Below are 22,595 nucleotides of genomic sequence, written 5' to 3'. Positions count from 1 at the left end.
TAGAGCCCTTTGCTGGCATGTTCCAGAGGTTAGAGCTCTCTGCTGGCATGTTCCAGAGGTTAGAGCCCTCTGCTCGCATGTTACAGAAGTTAGAGCCCTCTGCTGGCATGTTCCAGAGGTTAGAGCCCTCTGCTGGCATGTTCCAGGGGTTAGGGCCCTCTGCTGGCATGTTCCAGAGGTTAGAGCCCTTTGCTGGCATGTTCCAGAGGTTACAGCTCTCTGCTGGCATGTTCCAGAGGTTAGAGCCCACTGCTGGCATGTTACAGAAGTTAGAGCCCTCTGCTGGCATGTTCCAGAGGTTAGAGCCCTCTGCTGGCATGTTCCAGGCGTTAGGGCCCTCTGCTGGCATGTTCCAGAGGTTAGAGCCCTTTGCTGGCATGTTCCAGAGGTTACAGCTCTCTGCTGGCATGTTCCAGAGGTTACAGCCCACTGCTGGCATGTTACAGAAGTTAGAGCCCTCTGCTGGCATGTTCCAGAGGTTAGAGCCCTCTGCTGGCATGTTCCAGGGGTTAGGGCCCTCTGCTGGCATGTTCCAGAGGTTAGAGCTCTTTGCTGGCATGTTCCAGAGGTTAGAGCCCTCTGCTGGCATGTTCCAGAGGTTAGAGCCCTCTGCTGGCATATTCCGGAAGTTAGAGCCCTTTGCTGGCATGTTCCAGAGGTTACAGCCCTCTGCTGGCATATTCCGGAAGTTAGAGCCCTTTGCTGGCATGTCCCAGAGGTTAGAGCTCTCTGCTGGCATGTTCCAGAGGTTAGAGCCCTCTGCTGGCATGTTCCAGAAGTTAGAGCCCTCTGCTGTCATGTTCCAGAGGTTAGAGCCCTCTGCTGGCATGTTCCAGAGGTTAGGGCCCTCTGCTGGCATGTTCCAGAGGTTAGAGCCCTCTGCTGGCATGTTCCAGAGGTTAGAGCCCTCTGCTGGCATGTTCCAGAGGTTAGAGCCCTCTGCTGGCATATTCCGGAAGTTAGAGCCCTTTGCTGGCATGTTCCAGAGGTTAGAGCCCACTGCTGGCATGTTCCAGAGGTTAAAGCCCTCTGCTGGCATGTTCCAGAGGTTAGAGCCCTCTGCTGGCATGTTCCAGAGGTTAGAGCCCTCTGCTGGCATGTCCCAGATGTTAGAGCCCTTTGCTGGCATGTCCCAGAAATTAGAGTGCTCGGCATGTTTGAGTCCTCCGCTGTTAGAGTGCTTGGCTGGCATATCCCAGAAATTAGAGTGCTCAGCTGGCATTTCCCAGATGATTGAGTGCTCGTCTGGCGTGACGCAGATGTTAGGACATGGCTTAAGGCTTTCACTTGCTGAGATCATAAACACGTTATTAGAGACAGTTTAATTATAGTTTTAGGACTGTTAGAATTTCCTATTGACATAATGAAGAATAAAACGAGTGCAATGTAAAAGTGGAGGAGTTTTTAACCCCTACTTGACATGTGATGTGATGTATACCTACGTCAGAGCCGGGTAGGGGAAGTATGGAGCAGGCTCATGTGCTGAGCCCACTCCATACAATGTGGGTGTCGGCTGTATATTACACTTCACAGTAACGAGCGGGATCGTCCTCGAGCGCGATCCTGCTCGTTTAACCCATTAACTTCCGCCATCAATAGCGACCATGGCATATAAATCCTTAGAAAAAGGGGGTGAGCCCCTCTAACAGTTCATCAATCCACCCGCGATGCGATCGCGGGGTGCCGATGGTTGCTATGGCAGGCTGGGGGCCTAATGAAGGCCCCCAGGTCTGTCATCTTTGTGCTCTTATTCAGCCCTGCATCTGGCATTATATATAGTGCAAGTGATTCAACGATAGCTTGTTCAAGTCCCCTAGGGGGACTAATAAAAAAAGTAAAAATCTGTTTTTTTTATGTACAAAAAAAATATTAAACGTAAAAAAAAAAACTTTTCCCATTTCACCCCTAAAGAATTGTAACAAATTAAATAAACATAATTGGTATCGCCGCATCCGTAAAAGTCTGAACTATTACAATATATCATTATTTAACCTGCACGGTGTACGCCGTAAAAAAGAAAAAATAAAAAAAAATGCCAGAATCGCTGTTTTTTGGTCACCTCATCTCCCACAAAAAAATGAAATAAAAAGTGATCAAAAACTCACATGTACCCCAAAATGGTACCATTAAAAAACGACAGCATATCCCGCAAAAAATATGCCCTCATGCTGCTTAATCGACGGAAAAATAATTTGGTGACACTAAATTTTCACATTATTTTTCACAGTTAGGCCCCATGCACACGACCGTATTTTTGTCCACCCGTAAATACTGGCGTAAATACGGGTCCTTGGTCACACGTATTCGACCCGTTTTGCACCAGTATTTACGTTTTTTTGGAAAAGTAGTAAAATATAGAAAAATACAATATAATCATATTGATCCGCAGAATAAAGTTAACATGTCGTTTTAATTGCACGATGCATCGCTGTTTTTTTTTACATTTTCTACCCCACAAATAAAAAATGTTCCAGTTTCCTAGTACATTGCGGTATATCATACAAGAAATGGTGCCATGAAAAACTACGTCCCGCAAAAATCAAACCCTATAGGACTATATAGACGGTAAAATAAAAAAGTTATGGCTTTTGGAATGTGTGGAGGAAAAAATGTAATTGAAAATCTGAAAAATGGCTGCGGCAGGAAGAGGTTAATAGCAACCAATGCTTATTGGATCTTTTTATCTATGCAGCACTATGTAATGGGGCAAATGCTCTTATTAACCCCTTCACGACTGCCATACGGCTATATATGTTGCCCCATGCAGTTAGCACGTATACAGACATTTGCAGCCTGCACCGGGGTTTAATGATATTATCGTTTAAAGAAGTGCATATCAGAAACTGAAAATTTGACCTGGACACAGGGGCATCAATGACCCATGGTCATGAAAGGGTTAATATACAGAATAATGCCTCTATTGTGTGTTTTGTTAAAAGATAGGGGGGATAGTTACATTTAATTTATCGGCTAAACAGTATCTACTGAATAATAACAAGCAGAAATCTTTAAAACCGGAAGAAATGAATACAGAAATTATATTGGAAAATTGTGTTAGTTTTAATTTGATCAAAAATAACATTAATTTGCTGAAACAGAACAACCCCGAATTCGTCCGAATTCACACAGACGCATTAATTTCAATGGGGCCGTTCACACGGCCCTTGTTTCAATGGACCCTGTGAAGGGTCAGTTGAAAATAGAACATGTCCTATTTTGTTTGATAGACTCAAGTCTATGGGGATCCATGAAAACGGGACCCGCATGGGGGCAACTCGGATGTAAAAAACTGACGTTTTTATCTGCAAATCTCAAACATTTCTGCAAAAAAAATCTGACATGTGTGAATAGGCCTTTAGTCTGTGAAACAGTTGAATGCTACGTGTAACATAATCACACACATGCACCAGTCCCTTTATTAGGACATTATACTATATAGCATTCCAGCACATGCAGGAGCAGCAGAGAAGCTGAATGGAAAGTTGACCGTTTCTGGAGAAGTTCCAGCAATCATTAACCAGCTCCACACAAGCTGCAATCCACTTGTCAATGCTCATTTATTATCAGCAGCTACATAATGGCATTGTACGTGTAAGGGGCCGGCTCAGCACGCCCTCTAGCGGCTGATCCCAGCAAGAAACCGGCTCACCACGCCCTCTAGTGGTGGAGTCAGGGCGGGGAAAGCAGACACAGAACGTAATGTTTCCATGTAATCTCTTCCATACCAGCCCACAGTGGGAAGTTCTTACACAGCCATTCACCCAGCACCGGTGGGAAATCGTCCTCCCAGCTATAGGATTGTGCTTCCTCTTCCCTGGGATCCTCCCTCCTCTCCAGCCCTGGTATCGCTGCTGATCCACTGCCTGTGCCCTGCATGGGATCCTGCCAGGAAATCTCGGGCTCGACAAAATGCCAGCCAAAAGCAGGTACAATCTGGTGGATGATGGGCACGACCTGCGGATCCCGCTGCACAATGAGGATGCCTTCCAGCATGGTATTTGCTTTGAGGCCAAGGTGAGAGCTGATTTACATTATATATACTATACACTGGGTGATGGGCACAAGCTGGTGGGTTATACAGAGGGCACCAGGCTGGTATACTATGTCCTGGGCTGAATGAAGGTCGCACTACTTCTAGACCAGTCTGCTGCATGTTGCCTGGTGACAGGTGCTGGGTCTTCGGTGGCCACACACGTAAAGGTTTTGTGGTTTCCTCATCCACGTTGATGAATGGCGATTTTTGCGTTGTTAGTGGCAACGACATTTAAAGGGAAAATATGGGTTACATTTTTTTTAATTAAATCCTCGTCTATGTAAAAATAAATTCAGATTGGTCAATCTTTTCCTGAAGTGGGGTACACCTTTGGCCCTGTATTGGTGCGTATAGACTTCATCAGAAAATGTGACCGCCTGGATAAGAACCGCACGCGGTATGGATTATACCAGCAAATCAACAGGTGGCTCTGATCCTGCTGCGATGTGAGATCTTCAGACCACCGACACCACGGTGAAGGGGTCCCACCCTACAGACCGCGCCGAGACCCCTGTAAGTTGTGCCGTATTCCCACAAGTCATTTGAAATACATAGAACATATGGAGCTATATACAGACACGGCATCAATGCTTTTTATTCCATATTTACATCTTCACTGTCGTCCAGGTTTTCTCTAATATTGCAGCTACAAATAAATACAGACGTAACACCGGTATAATAATGTTACAGATGTAGCACCAATATAATATGTTATATTACAGATGTAACACTGGGCTATAATATATAATGTTATTGTAGATGTAATACAAGGATATCATATTATATAATATTACAGATGTAACACGGGGATATAATATATAATGTTATTGCAGATGTAATACGGGGATATAATATATAATGTTATATTGCAGATGTAACACAGGGATATAATGGTAAAATGCTGCGTGTTATTACAACCTGCAATAGATCGTGCTGGATAAGTTACCCAACATTGGGACTTTCCGGTTACACTTGTGTGAATGAGCCCCTGTAGTGATGATCTTGGCACAAGACGTCTATCCATCTGAAGTCATTTTTATATATAATTATCCTTGATGACATAATGGGGCATATTATATGGAAAGGGACGTGGGTAGGTAGCAGCATGTAATGTAATGTGTTTATTAAATGCATACACTGCAGGTGAAATGGCGCAAGCAACAACAACTAGCTACAATTTGAGAACTGGGACGCGGACTGAGAATGAAGTATTAATAATCTCTAATGCACTTAAAGCTGCCCATACACATTGTTCATCTGTGTCGAGGTCTCCCAATGTGGCAAACGTGGTTGGTGTATGTTTTCAATATGCTTGATCCCCCTAAAGGGGTTTTCCCAAAATCATAAATTATCACCTACCCACAGGTGATAATTTCCTTATCGCGGGACGCCCCATTGCTGGGATCCACACCGATCATGAGAACAGGGGTTCCACATGTGCTCAACAGCAGTGAGGAGCAGCTTGAATGGTGCGGTGGTTGACCATGCGCCCACCGCTCCATATACTGTCTGTGAGAATGATGGAAACAGCCGAGCGATATACTTGGCTGTTTCCATCGTTCCCATAGACTTTAAAGAGGCTCTGTCACCAGATTATAAGTGCCCTATCTCCTACATAGTCTGATCGGCGCTGTAATGTAGATAACAGTGGTTTTTATTTTGAAAACCAATAATTTTTGAGCAAGTTATGAGCAATTTTAGATTTATTCTAATTAGTTTCTTAATGACCAACTGGGCGTGTTTTTACTTTTTATCAACTGGGCGTTGTACAATCAGCGTCCTCAGAGTATTTTTATTAATGTGAAAGCTCCCAGACTCAAAAGTAAAAAGAGCTACTTTCCTCCGTTCAACTCCTAATATCGTTATTATTAATATCCACAGAGCGGTCTGTAATAGATTTAGGGGACTGTACATTAGCAGCAGTCACGTTGTGTTGTATGCGAGACAATCATTTGTAGACTGTATGGCAATGTTCCCTGTGGCTATTATAGACGCACTGTGCCACAGTAATCCATTCTGAATGCTGATGCCACGTTACCACCTGGTACCTCCTCAGTGCTGGTGACCCCATTATCTTGTAGTATAGAAGGGGATATTTAATTTTTACTGTATATGATGAATTAAAGTTAGGGTATGTTCACACGGCAGCCTCCGTTACGGCTGAAATTACAAAGCTGTTTTCAGGAGAAAACCGCTCCGGAATTTCAGACGTAATGGCATGTGCAGGCGCTTTTAGCTGCGTCCATTACGGACCTAATTGGAGCTGTTTTTCCATGGAGTCAAGGGAAAACCGCTCCAATTGCGTCTCAAGAAGTGACAGGTACTTCTTTGACGCGGGAGTCTTTTTTACGCGCCGTCTTTTGACAGCGGCGTGTAAAAAAATGACCGTCGGCACAGAACATCGTAAAACCCATTCAAATGAATGGGCAGATGTTTGCTGCCGCTTTGGAGCCGTATTTTCGGACGTAATTCGGGGCTAAAACGCCCGAATTACGTCCGTAAATAGGGTGTGTGAACCCAGCCTTAAACTCAACGGCTTCTGTAGAAATGCTGCGTACATTAAACTCTATGGATGTATTTCGAATAAACAGAAAAATTGCATAGTTAGTGTATGTGTGTAGGCCATGTTCACACAACACCGTTTCATTTCTATGTTTAACAGAAAGGTATAATTTTGCTTACTTGGCTCTTATTTGTAGGGGGGGGGGGGATGGGTGATCGGGCTATGTCCGTGAAAGGCCATAGTCTTACTAGACCTAGAGTTTTTTCCTGTAAAGGTAACCCCAGCGATAATATACGGACTTCCAGTCATCACTAGAATTTGTCAGCATTGCTGCGATCTCTATTCCCATGTATGTAACGGAAGAAACCGGTGTCAAAATGGACTCCACAGTGCTCCTGCCCAGCGATGACCTATGCAGAAGGCGCACAAGCAAAACTGTTGCCTTGCATTCATTGAACTGTGATTCAACTTACGTTATTAAGGTGCCCATACTCCAATGAAATGCAGAGGTATCTGGCAGCAGCTTTTTCCCCTTTAAAAACACATGCACACTCGGCCAAAGAAAGGTGTCTGGAGCGTGTGTCTCAAGGTGTGCTAAAACTTAGGCCCCATTCACATCACGTTTTGGCTTTTCGTTGGATGTATACAGTGGGATACGTTGCCCGGGTACGGCCCTGGGAAAACTCCTGGTGTCACTGTCCATATATGGACAGTGACGTCAGGAGCTTTCCCAGGGCCTGAGTCCTGGGGCAGAGCATCAGCTAGCGCTCTGCGTGTGGACTCTGGAATTGCTCCTGTTGGAAGCTCTGCAAAGGCTTATTCCCCTGCCTAAGCGTTAGCAATGGTTTTGAGGGGAATTCTGGTCCTGGAGAAGCCACTGCCATCACTGTCCAAATGTGGACGCTGGTGTTGCGAGCTCCCACGTGTAACGTATACTTGTGACGGATACCATGCAGTGACATCCATCAACCATAGGCTCCCATGTTAAAAAAAAAACTTTATTTGTGAGATCTCTCATGATGGAATTACGTGGTCTACTACGCCATTCAATCCTTCAAAAAAAGGTATACCGATGTATATCACGCTTTTGGTCTCCGTCGGGACAATAAATCTCTATGAACACGTTTTATCGTGTATGCGGGAGCTTTACCGACGTACACCATAAATGTAGGGCAATAACATGATGTGAATGGGACCAGCTACGTTAGTTTGTTGAAAATTCCACATATAACCTGTTTTTTCATGTGTTTATATCCTGGGCTGCCAAGCATATTAATTTCTTTTGAGCTCGAGTAGTAGAAAAGCTTCTTCATCCGGCACTGGCATTACTACTAAAATATACCTCCAAGCATTAGTCAGTTTTTTAGTCCCTCCTTGTATAGGCTGTCAGAGAAGGCCCCTTTCACAATGTGTTATTGCCTTCCGTCGGAGGTACAGTATATGTCGGGAGGACTCCCAACGTATACCTTCGGAAGACTGCAACGCATCCCACTGTATAGGTAATAGGTATACAGTAGGATATGTCACCTAAAAAAGCCCTGACACCGTCCAGGCAGAGTGCTGGACCTGAAGTCACTGTATTTATATGGAAAGTGATGTTAGTAGCTACCCAAGGGCTAGTCCCCTGGCAGATCGCTTCCTGGTTTTTGAGAGTCTGGCTGCGTTTTTTTTTTTTTGTTTTTTTTAATCCCCCCCCCACCCCGGGAATCTATCTCACTGGAACTTTCCTGGGGTGGCTCTAGTGTCATAACTGTCCATACATGGACAGTTGTGTCACTGTGGTAAGCCGAGGGGACATACAAAACCACACGGATGAGAATGGACTGGGGCAGTGGTGCTGCTTGCAGCCCTGTGAAGGAAACTCCAGTGGCCTAACTGTCCATATATGGACAGTTACATCACTGGAGCTTCCCGACTAATACATTTAACATATTCCTGTGACATATGCCGTGCAGTGGCATCCTTTACCCATAGACCCCCATCTTAAAAAGAAAAAAAAAATTGCACGATATAATGTTTTTTTGCGGGATCCAGCCAGATGAAATATCTTAGTCTGCTACGCTTTTTCATCCTTCCAAAAAAAGGTATACTGATGTTTACGAGCCATACGGAGGCCAAAAGGACAATCTTTTGGTCTCCATCAGAATAATGGATCCCTATGGGCATATTTATCGTGTACATCGGGTGCTTTCCCAACCTACACGATCAACAGAGGGCAGAAAAGTGATCTGCAAGAAGCCTAAGAAAAGCTTAAATGCCATCTGGGCATCCCCTTACAATTCAGCTGTTCTGGAGATCATCTGATCGCCGCAGGTCTTGCTTCCCTAACGCCTAAAGATTGACCGTTATTGTTGGGTAAAGCTCTGAGTATCCATTTCCAGCGCTGCAGGAGTAATGTATTATTGCATACAGTATGTGGTTACATTGACTCCTCCAGAGTGGGAGCATCTCTTGGCAAGTGGAGGACCCCCTCTATGATGTCCTTACCACAAAGGTTTTCATCCATTCTGCCATTAAAAATAAAAAAAAAATCCTAAGGATAGTTTCAGACGTCATGGATTTTTTTAAGCACCGAAAATCGGCAACAATTTACTGCACAATACATGTGGATGGAGTTATCGAAACACCATCTACATGTAACGTAAATAAGCAGAGATCAGGGCATGTTTCACATTTTTAAATCCACAGCATGCCACTCCTTTGCGGAAATGCAAAGGGTGAAATCCGCAAAATTCGCATTCAGGGTAGCAACACATTAGGCGGATATGCTGCGTAAAAGTACACATCGAACACGCAGGGAATTCCTTCCAAAAAAAACTGACCATATTGTGGCGCAATTTTTCGGGCAGCATGTCCATTACAGAAATCCTGCAGCAATAAGAAAAAAAAACTTTATTTATCCCGGCCAAAGTCATGGCGACGTGTCCCTCTCTTCTGAGACTAAGAAGACTAAGCAAAGGTTTTACCAATTTATTGAACATGATTTGTAATGATTTATCTCATGATGACGACCCTTATCCACATGCCCAATTTGACATATTGACGTCCGAGAGGCCTGTTGGACCAGGGGTGTCCATGCAATACGTGGATGGCCATGTAATGCTAAATTTTCCCTGCATAGACAAAGCTTTCCCTGGTTTCATTTAAAAAATGGGTTGCCTTGAGGAGGGAACCCCATTAAAAGACATCTGTCACTAGTACATACAAATTTTAAAGGAATTGTCCAGTTTTGGCAAATTAATGTTATTTTTTTTGCATAATTAAAGTTATACAATTTTTCAATATACTTTCGATATAAATTCCTCATGGTTAAGATATCTGCTTGCTGTTATTCAATAGGAACCTTCATTGTTTACTTCCAGTGGATACAATTCTGTCCATGGTCACGTGATGATCACACAGGTGCTGGGATATAAGACACAGAGCTGATACACACACTGTAACGAGCCGTGCACCTGTGTAACTAGCACATGACCATGGACGGAATTTTATCCACTGGAAGTAAACAATGAAGGTTCCTACTGAGTAACAACAAGCAGAGATCTTGAAAACTGTCAGGAATTAATACAGAAAGTGTATTTGAAAATTGTATAACATTTCATTATACAAAAAATAACATTAATTTGCTGAAACCGGACAACCCCTTTAACGTAAATATACCATATGTATGTATGTCTGGTAATAGGGTGGGGCAATCAATCTAAAAAAACTAACCTGAAAATTCAGCGCAATTAACCAACGTTTTTCGATGCAATTTTTATTTTTTTCTGGTTTCAACTGTATCTGCGTCCTCAGGGAGCATTATACTTTGGGGCAATATACAGTAGTAAACAGCAGGCTCGGGATAAATATTCAATGACATAGCATGCAAATAGGGGGGGGGGGTGGCATGCAATAATCGTTCATTAATCGAGATCACATGTTCATTTAATTTAGATCATAATCGCCCAGCCCTAGGTGGTACCCCCATTGTTGTCTTCATTATAAACTATGGCAGTTACAGAAACAGTCAAGGTTTCCATAACTGCCATAGACTATAATGACGATATCCGTGCACGGACTCCAATGCTTTCTCCTCCCCTTTGCAGCTGGCGCCAACTGGCTTCTCATGCAGACTGGAGGACACGGGACCCCCATCGTCCCGATAGCCCATCATATAACACAATATACATTGCATTGCCTCTATCTCAGTTTGTAATCTGAGACCATACAGGGTGGGTTCACACAGAGTTTTTTGCAGGGTGAAAGTTCTGCCTCCAAATTCCGTTTGGAATCGCGGCGTTTCTTGTCCATGGCCATTGAGCGCCGCGGGCAAAAAACGCAGCGAAATACGCTTTCTCTGCCTCCCATTGATGTCAATGGGAGGTCAGAGACGTAAACGCCCGAAGATCGGCCATGACGCTTTTTCCCCCGAGAGGGTTTTTCCACTCGCAGGAAAAAAACGCCTCTGCCTCCCATTGAAATCAATGGGAGGCATTTTCAGCCATTTTTTTTTGTGCGTTTTCCAACACGGTTTCCGCGTCAAAAAGTGTGTTAAAAATTAGTGCGCACGAGTCTGTCTCTATTTCAAGTTTAAGGTAAAACTGTACATGTTCTAATTAGATTATCACATGGATTTTGCAGCACAGTTATTTTGTTGGGTTAACTCCGTACATGAGTCATTGGAAGTCCCTAACATCCTGTCTGACGTATTACACGTGACTCCATTGTGCAGGTCGGCTCACTGTCGTTCAGATTATTCTTTCACCTTATTACTTGCACATAGTGCTTTTCACATGAGCCTTTGAAGATCAGAATTACCTGACCGTAATAATCCACGTTTCTTCTGGCGAGATAAAGAATAGGGATCCTTTATGTGATATTGTATAGTGCGAGTCCTATAAATAGTGTTTTATCTTGAAGTATTAATCTGGACTTTAACCCAAGGGAATGTGTATAGTAGTTGTCAATTGACCGTACTAAGGCATTTTTTTTCACATACTTATACCGATTTAGTGGAAATTTGTTTATCAACTAAAACAAAGACTAGGTGAATGTTGGGTCATACCCATGCCATCCTTCTACAAGGGTTTTTAATTTCCAGGCCGCAACCCTGAATGTTATTACCTGAATGTTCCCTGGGCTATAGAAAATTTCCAATAATAACATTGCATTATGGAATTATAATTTATGCCATTCCCAGGTATATTAGGGGATGGCACTTTTACTTCCAATAAATACCACAGGCAAAACTGAAAATTCACATCTGCCATGAGTGTTTGGTCATCCCACACCCCACACAAATCTTACCACTGACCTCTGTATGTGAGGCATTACCCCCATTACCTCCTGTAGTGTGTTATACAGGAAACTGTACTTTAGAAAGCCGAGATTAACAAAAACTGAAGGGAGTGGGACTGTAGCAGGAACAGGCTAGATGCCCATATCCTGCCGTTCTCGGAACCGGGTGGTACCAATAAAGACCTCTCGATAAAATTGAATTTGTGTTCACTTTGCCTGCAGCTTGAGAACTGTGGAAACTTACAAATCTCTCTGAACAGCCAAAAGCGGTCATAGTGGGAATTGACCTTCAGGTGACTCTGCTGCTAATGTGACCTGTTATTACCAGGGCAACTTGGCAGCCATTATTCATTTCTTTAGTGTCATTGAAATCAATGGTCTCTCTGGGTCCTCCACTGGGAGGGAAACTTTTTATGGTAAGTCTCCACTCTGGCTGATAGGATCTCAAACCAGGGCACGCACACTTTTACCTCAGTAGGTGCTTGAGAAGGGGTGGCCTAAACATGATAACCCATTTAATATGGTTCCGCTCCTAGTAAAGCATTTCAGGGGATCACAGGTAACTGATGCGATTTGAGCGATTTGATCGTTCTTGAATCTTTCAGAGAAGACCTTTTTGTTTTCACTGGCTGTATAACTTTGCTTGAAGTAATAATATCGTCTTGCTGGTAAGCAATATCCGGCTTTGGCTAGGGCTGCCTGTATTTAGTAAACAGCAAGGCCCGAGGTTGTGGTATTTTTTTATTAGGATATTGCTGGCTCTGAACGTCTTCTTTTTATTTTTTTCCTCATCTTATAGTGGCAGCAGGAGACTTTTCTAAATCCTTCATGGTCTGGTTCATAAGTGAATGATGGGTTTTTTCATCTGAAATAAAATATCTTTAGAACAATTACAGAGCTTGTGATCAAGGTGGGGTTTTGGTATTCTCACACACTGCTCTATAACCTTCTCCTGTTTTCTGTGACCTCCATGTAACTGCTTTTAGAGTTGTTTTTAATCTGGTCTCTCAGTCAGTCCATACATAATATTGGGACTCCGTTAAAAGGACTAGTTACAGATATGTACAGGTAAGGCCCCATGCACACGAAAGTGCTTTTGCGGCCGCAATTCTCCCGAAAATCCACGGGAGAATTGCGGCCCCATTAATTTCTATGGGGCCATGCACACGACCAGAGTTATTACGGTCTGTGCATGGCCCGGGAAACCGTACCGCAGAAAGAACGGACATGTCTTATTACAGCCGTCTTCTGCGGTCCGGGCTCATTGAAAATAATGGCCGCAGCCATGTGCATAGCCCGCGATTTGCGGCTGACAGTCCGCTGCCGGCCGACCCGAAAATCACATCCGTGCACATGGCTACCGTCGTGTGCACGAGGCCATAGGCTTTGTTCACATCTGCATTGCGGTTTCTGCTTATAATGGAAAGCACGATGCGGAGTCGGATCTGTTGTACAACGGATATCACTGGCTCCTGATGGACTCCATTGACTTCCATTAGGCTCGGTGGTGTTCGTCGTTTTGATTAAAAAAATACCCCTAGCATGCAGCAGAATTTTTCCTGTTAAATCTATGTGACAGAGGCTACGACCAGAACCTCCGACGCAGATGTGAATAGAGCCTAATAAAAAATTTCTACCTCTGAGCTGGACATGTCCCATGAGCCAGGTAGTCTGGCTGGCCATACATTTTAAATAGCTGTCAGCCTTGTTCGGCCGACAGCGATTACCCTTGACTTCACCATAGACACGCTCTGTGTAGTCTGCCGTGGATTTTAGTCTATGGGACGTAGCCATCCCCGCCCCTCTCCATTGGATAGTTAAAAAAAAACAATTCTGCTCCTCTACTCTACTCTTCTTCCCTCATCACTCCAGCGTGGCTTATGCAATGTACTAACGCTGGGCAGCGTCCGGACGTTCTATGTGACACAGCACCGATGACGAGTGCTACGTCGCATATAAGGCCCATGCTGGAATGATGGGGAGAAGAGGAGTGTTACGGTGAGTGTGTTTTTAAAATGTTATGGCCAATGTGAGAGGAATGGATGATGCATGGCTGCGGTGGTTCGTTGCGCCACGATTGTGACGCATGGCCCGGCCGAAGGTTAATTAAGAGGCTTAATAGTAAGGAAAGTTGTCGTAAACTGCGACCCATTTATTAAGACTGGTGTATGAAACGTCAGTCCCAATAAATTGCCCCCAAAGGGGTAGGATATTTTATTTTCCACAGCCTTTAAAAACATGATGGCAGTTCAAGCTGCTGCCCAGTTATGTATTTATTTTTTGCTTACGTAGCTCTGGCATATTCGGCATTGCTGTACAGAGATTGTCATCATTTACATCAGTCCATGTCCACAATAGCGCGCACAATCTTATTTCCCTAGTTCAGACACATACACTGAAGGGCCCATTTCATAGGAAGCCAATTAACCTATCAGTAGGTTATGAGAGAACTAGAGTACCCCGGAGGAAACCCACACAGACACGGGGAGAACATGTAAACTCATGTACAATGAAATTTTCTTGTGCATATATTCGGATAAATAACACACAAGTAAATACTGAAATGTTGTGTGAGAACATGAAATAGTGTACTCCAATTGCTTGACTAGAAACAGTGGTGGAGTAATAGTGATATGTTGAAGGGTTCCCATAGGCCACCGTGTTAGGGTATGTTCACACGCAGAGTCAAAAACGTCTCAAAATACGGAGCTGTTTTCATGGGAAAACAGCCCCAGATTTTCAGATGTTTTTTGAGCAACTCGCGTATTTCGCTGCGTTTTCTACGGCCGTTTTTGGAGCTGTTTTCATTGGAGTCTATGAGAAACCGGCTCCAATTCCATCCCTAGAGGTGTCCTGCACTTCTTTTGACGAGGCTGAAATTTTACGCGCCGTCTTTTGACAGCGACACGTAAAATGACAGGTCGTCGGCACAGTACAGCATAAAGCCCATTGAAAGTAATGGGCAGATGTTTGTCGGCATAATGGAGCCGTTTTTTCAGACGTAATTAGAGGCGTAAAACGCCTCCATTACGTCTGAAAATAGGTAGTGTGAACCCAGCCTTACATTCGAGAACAAAGGAGCTCTAGGCTGGAATTGATACACAATAAGGTTATCATACTAGACACGCAATAGGCAACCCCTAGGCTACATTCACACGAGCATGTACGATTTACCTGCGTAAAAAATGCAGCCTATTTTATGTCAGTGTGCGTAGAGTATCGGCATCCGTGTGCTTTGCTTGTGGCGTGCGTTTTTCACTTCCATGCAAGCACTTTGTGGCGTCCGCGTTTTTCACGCACCCGTAGACTTCAATGGGCAACAAGGTGTGCAAAAACGCACCAATATAGGACATGTAGTGAGTTTCACGCAACAGACACTTGAAACGTGAAAACTTGCGCATGTCTCAATAGCCCCATTGAAATTCATGGGTCCGTGTGATGTCAGTTATTTCAATGGACAGCACACGGACGAGGATTCCGCTCGTCTGAATGAGCCCTAAAAAAAGGGCCTTTCAGGGTGCAGTAAAGGGGCATTTAGATTTCAGCAAGTAAAGAAAAGTTATAACATTTTCAATATACTTTGTGCATGACTTCCTAAGGCTATATTCACACGACCGTGAAAAAAAAATGGCCATTAAAAACTGATCAGCTGGCTGTTTAAAACCAACAAATTACATCCATCAGTTTTGTTTTTTTGTCCAAACCCCATGAAAACACCACAGTGCCCATGTACATAGTGCTGCAATGACCCTGTAGATAGTGCCCACATAGTGCCACAGTGCCCACATATAAAGTGACAGTGCCCACATACAAAGTGCCAGTGCTCTCACAGTGCCCATGTAGATAGCACAACCGTGTCCCCTGTAGATAGTCACACCCCCATATAGTGCCACAGTGCCCATGTAGATAGCACCAACCCCACTTTGTAGATGGCACCACCTCCACCTCAGAAAGCACCCCCTGTAGATAGCGGCACCATAGCTCCCTGTAGGAGCGGAATCCCTCTGGCCGGGGATTTCACTCCTATAGGGAGCCCCTAATGTCTCTGTCCTTATATGGACAGTGACGCCAGGGGCTTCTCCAGTAGCGAAATCCCCTGATCAGAGCGCCGGCCGGGGATTCCGCTCTGGCAGGAGATTCCAGAGGTAGCCACTGACGTCACTGTCCATTTATGGACATTAACTCCAGGGCATCTCCAGTAGTGGAATCCCCTGGCCAGAGCGTCGGCCGGGGATTCCGTTCCTTCAAGGAGCTACAAAGGCGCTATCTGAAGGGGGGGGTCAGAGGGAGACAGGAGTCCCCGGACAGATATTTCGCAATGCTCTGGCCAGAGACTCCACAGTTGAAAGCCCGATATCACTGTCCATATATGGATAGTAATGTCAAGGGCTTTCCCGGGCTCAGCGCTCAAAGTTGCGCTGCTGTGTGTGGGGAATTCTCGGCCAGGATCAGTTTTTACCGGATTTACAAGGATTTATTCATAAAAAAACGGCCGGTAGAAACGGATTCATTGACTTCTATGGGAACCGTGTGAATACACCCATAGAACTCTATTGTTCTGAAAACGGCCGTGTGATGGCTGTTACGAAGACGGCCGCCGCACTGCTGTTTTTCACTGTCATGTGAATGTAGCCTTAAGTAAAGCCCTGTTTGCATCACGTCTGAGCCTTCAGTCAGAGGTATACGTCTGGAGTATTGCCTGACGTATACCTCTGACTGAAGGCTCTGCTCTGAGGTATGCCACCGTGTAAGCATATAGTGGCATACCATGCGGAATAAGTTATTTACGGGATGCCCCTGCATAAAAAAAGCGTTTTTATACAGCAAAACAAAAATTACAAATTATATTAGCCCGACAGAGTCCAAATAATAGAACTTCTTTCTCTGTTTACATTGGAAGAGGTGCTGCCGACAATCTGTGATTTTAATGCCCGCATAAAAGATTCGATCAGCTGACAAACAAGTGGTTGCTCTTTTGTCGGCTGATCGCTGGGAATGTTACACTGACCGATGATTGGCAACAAGCTTTTGCATGAGCACTCGTTCGCCTGATGAGCCTGTGTAAAAGGACCTTTAAGTTTTACTGTTCCCCGTTTGACCTTTTGTATTTTAGATTATGGGTAGTGACCTTGTGATTTCTTTTTGTAGCAGTATTCAGAGACTCTGTTCTTCTATTGTCTTTAATTTTCCTTTTGTGAATGTCTAATATTTCTTGTATTTTTGCTGTATGAGCCAAGTCCTCTGTAAACACTTCACTGGCTGGAGAACAATAGGAATGTGTGTGTGAGTGTGTGTGTATCCTTCAGTTCAAAACAAGCGTGTTCACATTTTATGCAGAATATGTACATCTGGAAACTGAACTGAAATCTTTGTATTCCAGTACATCGGGAGCTTGGATGTGCCGCGTCCGAACAGCAGAGTGGAGATTGTGGCAGCCATGAGACGAATACGGGTATGTAGGCTATGGTTGTTTCGTATATAAACCCCTCAGTGACCAGCCTGTTTTAGGCCTTAAAGAGGCTCTGTCACCAGATTCTCAAATCCCTATCTCCTATTCCATGTGATCGGCGCTGCAATGTAGATCACAGTAACGTGTTGTTTTGTTGTTTTTTTTAAACGTTCATTTTTGGCCAAGTTATGAGCTATTTTATATATATGCAAATGAGGTTTGAAATGGACAACTGGGCGTTTTTTTTTTCGTTATGTCCAACTGGGCGTGTATTGTGTTTTTAACTGGGCGTGTTTACGTGTATGACGCTGACCAATCAGTGACCAGTCAGCATCATACACTCCTCTCCATTGATTTACACAGCAGCGATCTGCAGCCACATACACAGAGATTAACGTTACTGCAGTGTCCTGATAATGAATACACATGATCATCCAGCCTGGACGTCATGTGTACTCAGAATCCTGACACTTCTGAATCTTTTCTGTGAGATTTGCAGCAAGGGAAACAAAATCTCGTTTATCTCCGAAATCTCGCGAGATTTTGTTTCCCGTGCTAGAAATCTCAAAGAAAAGATTCAGAAGTGTCAGGATTCTGAATACACATGACGTCCAGGCTGGATTTCATGTGTATTCATTATCAGGACAATGCAGTAAAGTTAATCTCTGTTTATGTGGCTGCACATCGCTGCTGTGTAAATCAATGGAGATGAGTGTATGATGCTGACTGGTCACTGATTGGTCAGCGTCATACACGTAAACACGCCCAGTTAAAAACACAATACACGCCCAGTTGGACATAACGAAAAAAAAACGCCCAGTTGTCCATTTCAAACCTCATTTGCATATATATAAAATAGCTCATAACTTGGCCAAAAATGAACGTTTTTAAAAAAAAAACAAAAAAACGTTACTGTTCTCTACATTGCAGCGCCGATCACATGCAATAGGAGATAGGGATTTCAGAATCTGGTGACAGAGCCTCTTTAATGACAAAGCTATTTTTTGTGTTATTCCATCGTCCCATTCAAAGAGCTATAACTTTTTTTTATTTTTGCATTGACATAGCTGTATAAGGACTTGTTGTTTGCGGGAAAATTTGTATTTTTTTAATGGCACCATTTTGGGGTACATATCAATTATAGATGAACTTTTATTAAAACATTTTTTTGGGGGGGGGATAGAAAAAAAACAGCAATTTCGCCACTTTTTCTTTTTGCGTCCTAAATTTACGCCGTTTACCTTGTGGTATAATTTTAGCGGGTCATTACAAATGCAACGATACCAAATGTATATAGTTTTTCTTATGTTTTACTACTTTTACACAGTAAAAACTCTTTTTTTTTTTCTTTCTCAAAATTAGTTGTTGTTGTATCGCCGTATTTTAAGATCCATAACTTTTTATTTTTCCACCGATTTCAGCTTTATGATGCCTTTTTTTTGCGGCACGAGTTTTTTTATTTGGTATCATTTTGGCGTACATGCAACTTTTTGATCACTTTTTATCAAATTTATTTTTTTAAGGCAGGATGAACAGAAAACAGCAAATTGCTTTTTATTTTATTTTTTACGGTCTTCGCCTTGCGGGTTAAATAATGTAACCGCTTTATAGTTGGGGGTCGTTATGGAGGCGGCGGTACCAAACGTGTAATTTTCTTTCATAATAAAGCATTATATAAGGGGAAAATTATTTTTTTAATTGGAATTTTTTTTTTTTACTTGGTATTTTTATTTATTACAAACTTTTTTTTATAGTCCCACTAGGGGACTTTACTCTGCGATCATTTAATCACTATTAAAATACACTGCAATACTGTATTGGAGTGTGTTATGCCTGTCAGCTTAACAGGCATTCACTAGAGCTCTTTGTTAGGCCCCCAGCTGCCATAGAAACCATTGGCACTCCCCTCCCTGTAAAACCGCTCAGATGCGACGGTCGCTATTGACCGCTGGGGTTCACCGGGTGGGATCGATGCGGATTTGAATCCTGCCTGCACACGACCGTATTTTTAAATCTGTAATTATGGACCCATTCATTTCTATTGGCCAAAGACTCCTTTCAGTATTTTTATGGATGGGTGTTGAAAAAATATAGAACTTGTCCTATTCTTGTCCGTAATTCCAGCACGGACTCTCTTATAGAAGCCTGTGGGCGCTTCTGTAAATACGACTGCTACGTATGTGCATCCGTAATTAGGGACGGTTTACAGAAGTGTTGCTATGCAACATGTTGGTGACCTCATTTGCAGCCTCCCCCCCTTCTTTTTTTTTTTTTTTTTTTTTTTACGGATCCTTCTATACGGATCAATTATGGATGCATTAAGGACAGTATTTCCAAATACCGTTCCGTATATACGGATAAAATACGTATTTACGGATAGACCAAAAAAATGGTCATGTGCATTGGGGCCCACGATTGCGTGCACGGCTGTCTGCTGACGGGCGCCCCCATTTTCGGGCCATGTCCCCATACAAAGTATGGGAGCACGGCCCAAAAAACAGACCTGCTCCATAATTCCTGGCACTGTTCTACGGTGCGGACACCCATCCGTAGAGATACGGAAAGGTGTCCGCGGCCAATAGAACTAAATGGGTCTGTAAAACCGCAGACCGTGTTAGGGTCCGGTTTTATGGTCGTGTGCATGGGACCTTAAACATTAGTCTGTCTTCTTAAAGTAAATCACCATGTTTGGGCTACTTTCCCTAAGCATGAAGAACTAGAAACGAATGCCTTTACATATAACTTAGGCTCTGTTCACATCTGCGTTAGGGTCCCGTTCTGACGTTCCGTCGGAGCTTTCCGTCAGAATGGGACCCTGAGCAGACACAAACTGACACGAACGGAAACCAGGGGTTTCCGTTTCCATCACCATTGATTTCAATGATAACGGACCCGGTGCCCGTGGTTTCCGTTCGTCTCTGTTCACCGGACCCGTCGTTTTGCCAGAAGCAATAGTGTGGTCTACTACCTCTGGTTTGTGTCTGTTCAGGGTCCCGTTCTGACAGAAGGCTCCGACGGAACGTCAGAACGGGACCCCAACGCAGATGTGAACAGAGCCTTCTAAGTATTTGCAAAATGTCTTAATTGTTTTTAACCTGGGAGCTCGATAAAGTTTGCTGAGCACTTCACCCGACAGTGTGTTGGTTGAGTGACCTTTCTCTTATTAGGGTGGGTTTAGATGTGGCAGAGTTTTTCCAAAGTGGGTTTTGCTACAAATCTGTGGGAATATCTTCATGTGCTACATGCAGATTTTGCCATGGATTTCACCCATTAAAAAGGGTGAAAATCTGCAACAATTCTGCAACATAATGGGCATGTTGAGGATTTCAAAATCTGCATTGACTGTGTGGATAGGGTTTTTAAACTTATCTAGTGTAAGTTTTCAAGGACTATTTGTGCAAATCATCATAAAAAATCTGCTACTTCTGAACGTGGCCTTATCCCACATTTAGCAAGGTTGGGGCAGGAGAATAAATGCTGGCCTGTGTAGTCGCACTGTCTACTTGGAGGTTGGTTCACATTCTTTCTGGGGTCCAAAACAGGGACCTTGATCCTCTTTCATAGGGCCCTATGCAGCTATTTTTTCCTGCTGATTGTATTGTATCTAACTCATAGGAGCTATGTAATGCACAATGTTGTGAAGGATATATATTTATACACACTGCTTGAAGGTTCACACATTGTACATTTTCATGACACATGCTTTCTAAGGCTTAAAACATTAGAGTGCCAGTCTAATAGGTTAGATGACATAAGTGTAAGATTTGGCCATATACATAAGTGAGCATGTATGAGCTCTGACATGGTACCATTTGACAAAATGGTAGATGATCCTATCAGAAAAAAATTAAAGGTGGCCTATAAAAAATTGACTGCAATAAGTGAACCCAGTCTTACTATTCTGACCATGTAAGTTGTATCTGGAGATTTATGTCTACATTCTGTAAAGGATCAGGATCATTATTACTCATTAGATACACTCCATGTGTACAGAGTTTGGTGGTATATTACCAATTTAATTTATATATTTATTTTGTTTTTCAATTCAGCCGATATGCTGTATTGAAACAAATCCAGGGAAGCAAATTCATTGCGGCTTCTTTCTGGCCCCTAAATAAAATGCAGAGAAGTCCAGCCTGGCGCAGGAAGTATGCACGGACTAGAGTGGTGGCATCTGTGGCACTGTACAGGGAAGTCTTTGTGGCAATGCTGCATATTGTACTACATTACATTTTGCAGCTCTGCATTACTTTAAAGGGAACCTGTCACCAGCATTTCACCTACTGAACTTTACTTATCCCTCACTGGTCGCTGCTGTCAAAAGTTCATTGCCGTTATCCGCTCTCCTAAACTCCTCCTCCGACTGTAAATAACGGTCTGCAAACATGTTGCGCCTTTTATTGTAATAATCCGGTGTCCCTCTGTGCGCACACCCCAGAAAAGGACATCCATGCACAAGCGCAGGATTTTGTGTGCTGGGGGAAGGCGAGGAGCTGTCAATTAAAAGTAAGGAGGCGGGGTTATCTCTGAAAGAATTGAGGAATGAAGATTTGACTCTTTTATTCTCATTAGCATACGGTGCGGGAACACTAAACAACTGAATACTAAAGCTACAGAGCCGACTAAGAAGACAATTATAGGTTATATAGAAATGATTTTTCACCCACTTCCACCAGGTATTGCTGGTTTAATAGGTGAAATGCTGGGGACATGTTCCCTTTAAATAGGGGGTCATGCATTTTATTTCCCATTTTCAAATGTTGGAGCGTATGCTATTGGGAATAACAGCGCTACCGTACATCTATCAGAAACTAAGGTTTTATCTTATGCATGTAAAATACAGAAAAAGATTTTCCTAGTACAAAGTACAAGCAATTAAACGGAGTAAGGCATGTGTTTTACATGGTGCAGCGTACTGAAGTTTGAATTTTAATGTTGCGTTTCTCCGGGGGGTACAAGTACAGTAACAAGAGATGTTCTGCTCTTGGCTATCTGTTACAGACTGCGCTAGCTTCTTATCCAGTCTCTGGGGGCTGTGAGGGTTTTTTTATTTTTTTAAACTAATCTGAAGAGATGTTTGTATGGCCGTGTAGCTTGAAATCCCCTAGATGTTCTACATTTTAGACCAGACAATAATGGAATGGAAATGTGCAGGGAGATTACAGATCATACTGGATGTTAATCCTCCATCATTTTGTAATGGAGCTTTGCTTGTGCGGGGGGGTGGGGAGAAGGAGCTCTATTCGTCTCAGCTGCATGTTTACCACTGCATGCCATATGGATTGATGTGTACATAAGCATAGCAACAAGATAAAAGTGTACCTCCTATA

The 22,595-nt window shown here is 43.3% G+C and overlaps 1 protein-coding gene across 5 annotated transcripts in view; it reads left to right on the top strand.

The window, feature by feature from the left end:
- Positions 1-3,688: 3,688 nt before the first annotated feature.
- Positions 3,689-22,595, top strand: part of LOC142657851 (carboxyl-terminal PDZ ligand of neuronal nitric oxide synthase protein-like) — a 68,638-nt gene continuing 49,731 nt past the window's right edge. For 4 of the 5 annotated variants that reach the window (XM_075833316.1, XM_075833315.1, XM_075833314.1 and 1 more), the window contains exons 1-2: positions 3,689-4,014; positions 17,197-17,268. In XM_075833316.1, coding sequence (XP_075689431.1) covers positions 3,910-4,014; positions 17,197-17,268 — 177 coding nt within the window. In that variant the 5' untranslated portion in view covers positions 3,689-3,909. The remainder of the gene's footprint in view (positions 4,015-17,196; positions 17,269-22,595) is intronic. The other variant, XM_075833318.1, reaches the window with a different exon arrangement.

This window comes from Rhinoderma darwinii, chromosome 7 (genome assembly GCF_050947455.1).
Source record: "Rhinoderma darwinii isolate aRhiDar2 chromosome 7, aRhiDar2.hap1, whole genome shotgun sequence".
Taxonomy (NCBI): Eukaryota; Metazoa; Chordata; class Amphibia; order Anura; family Rhinodermatidae; genus Rhinoderma; species Rhinoderma darwinii.
This window is presented reverse-complemented; position numbering and strand designations above follow the sequence as displayed.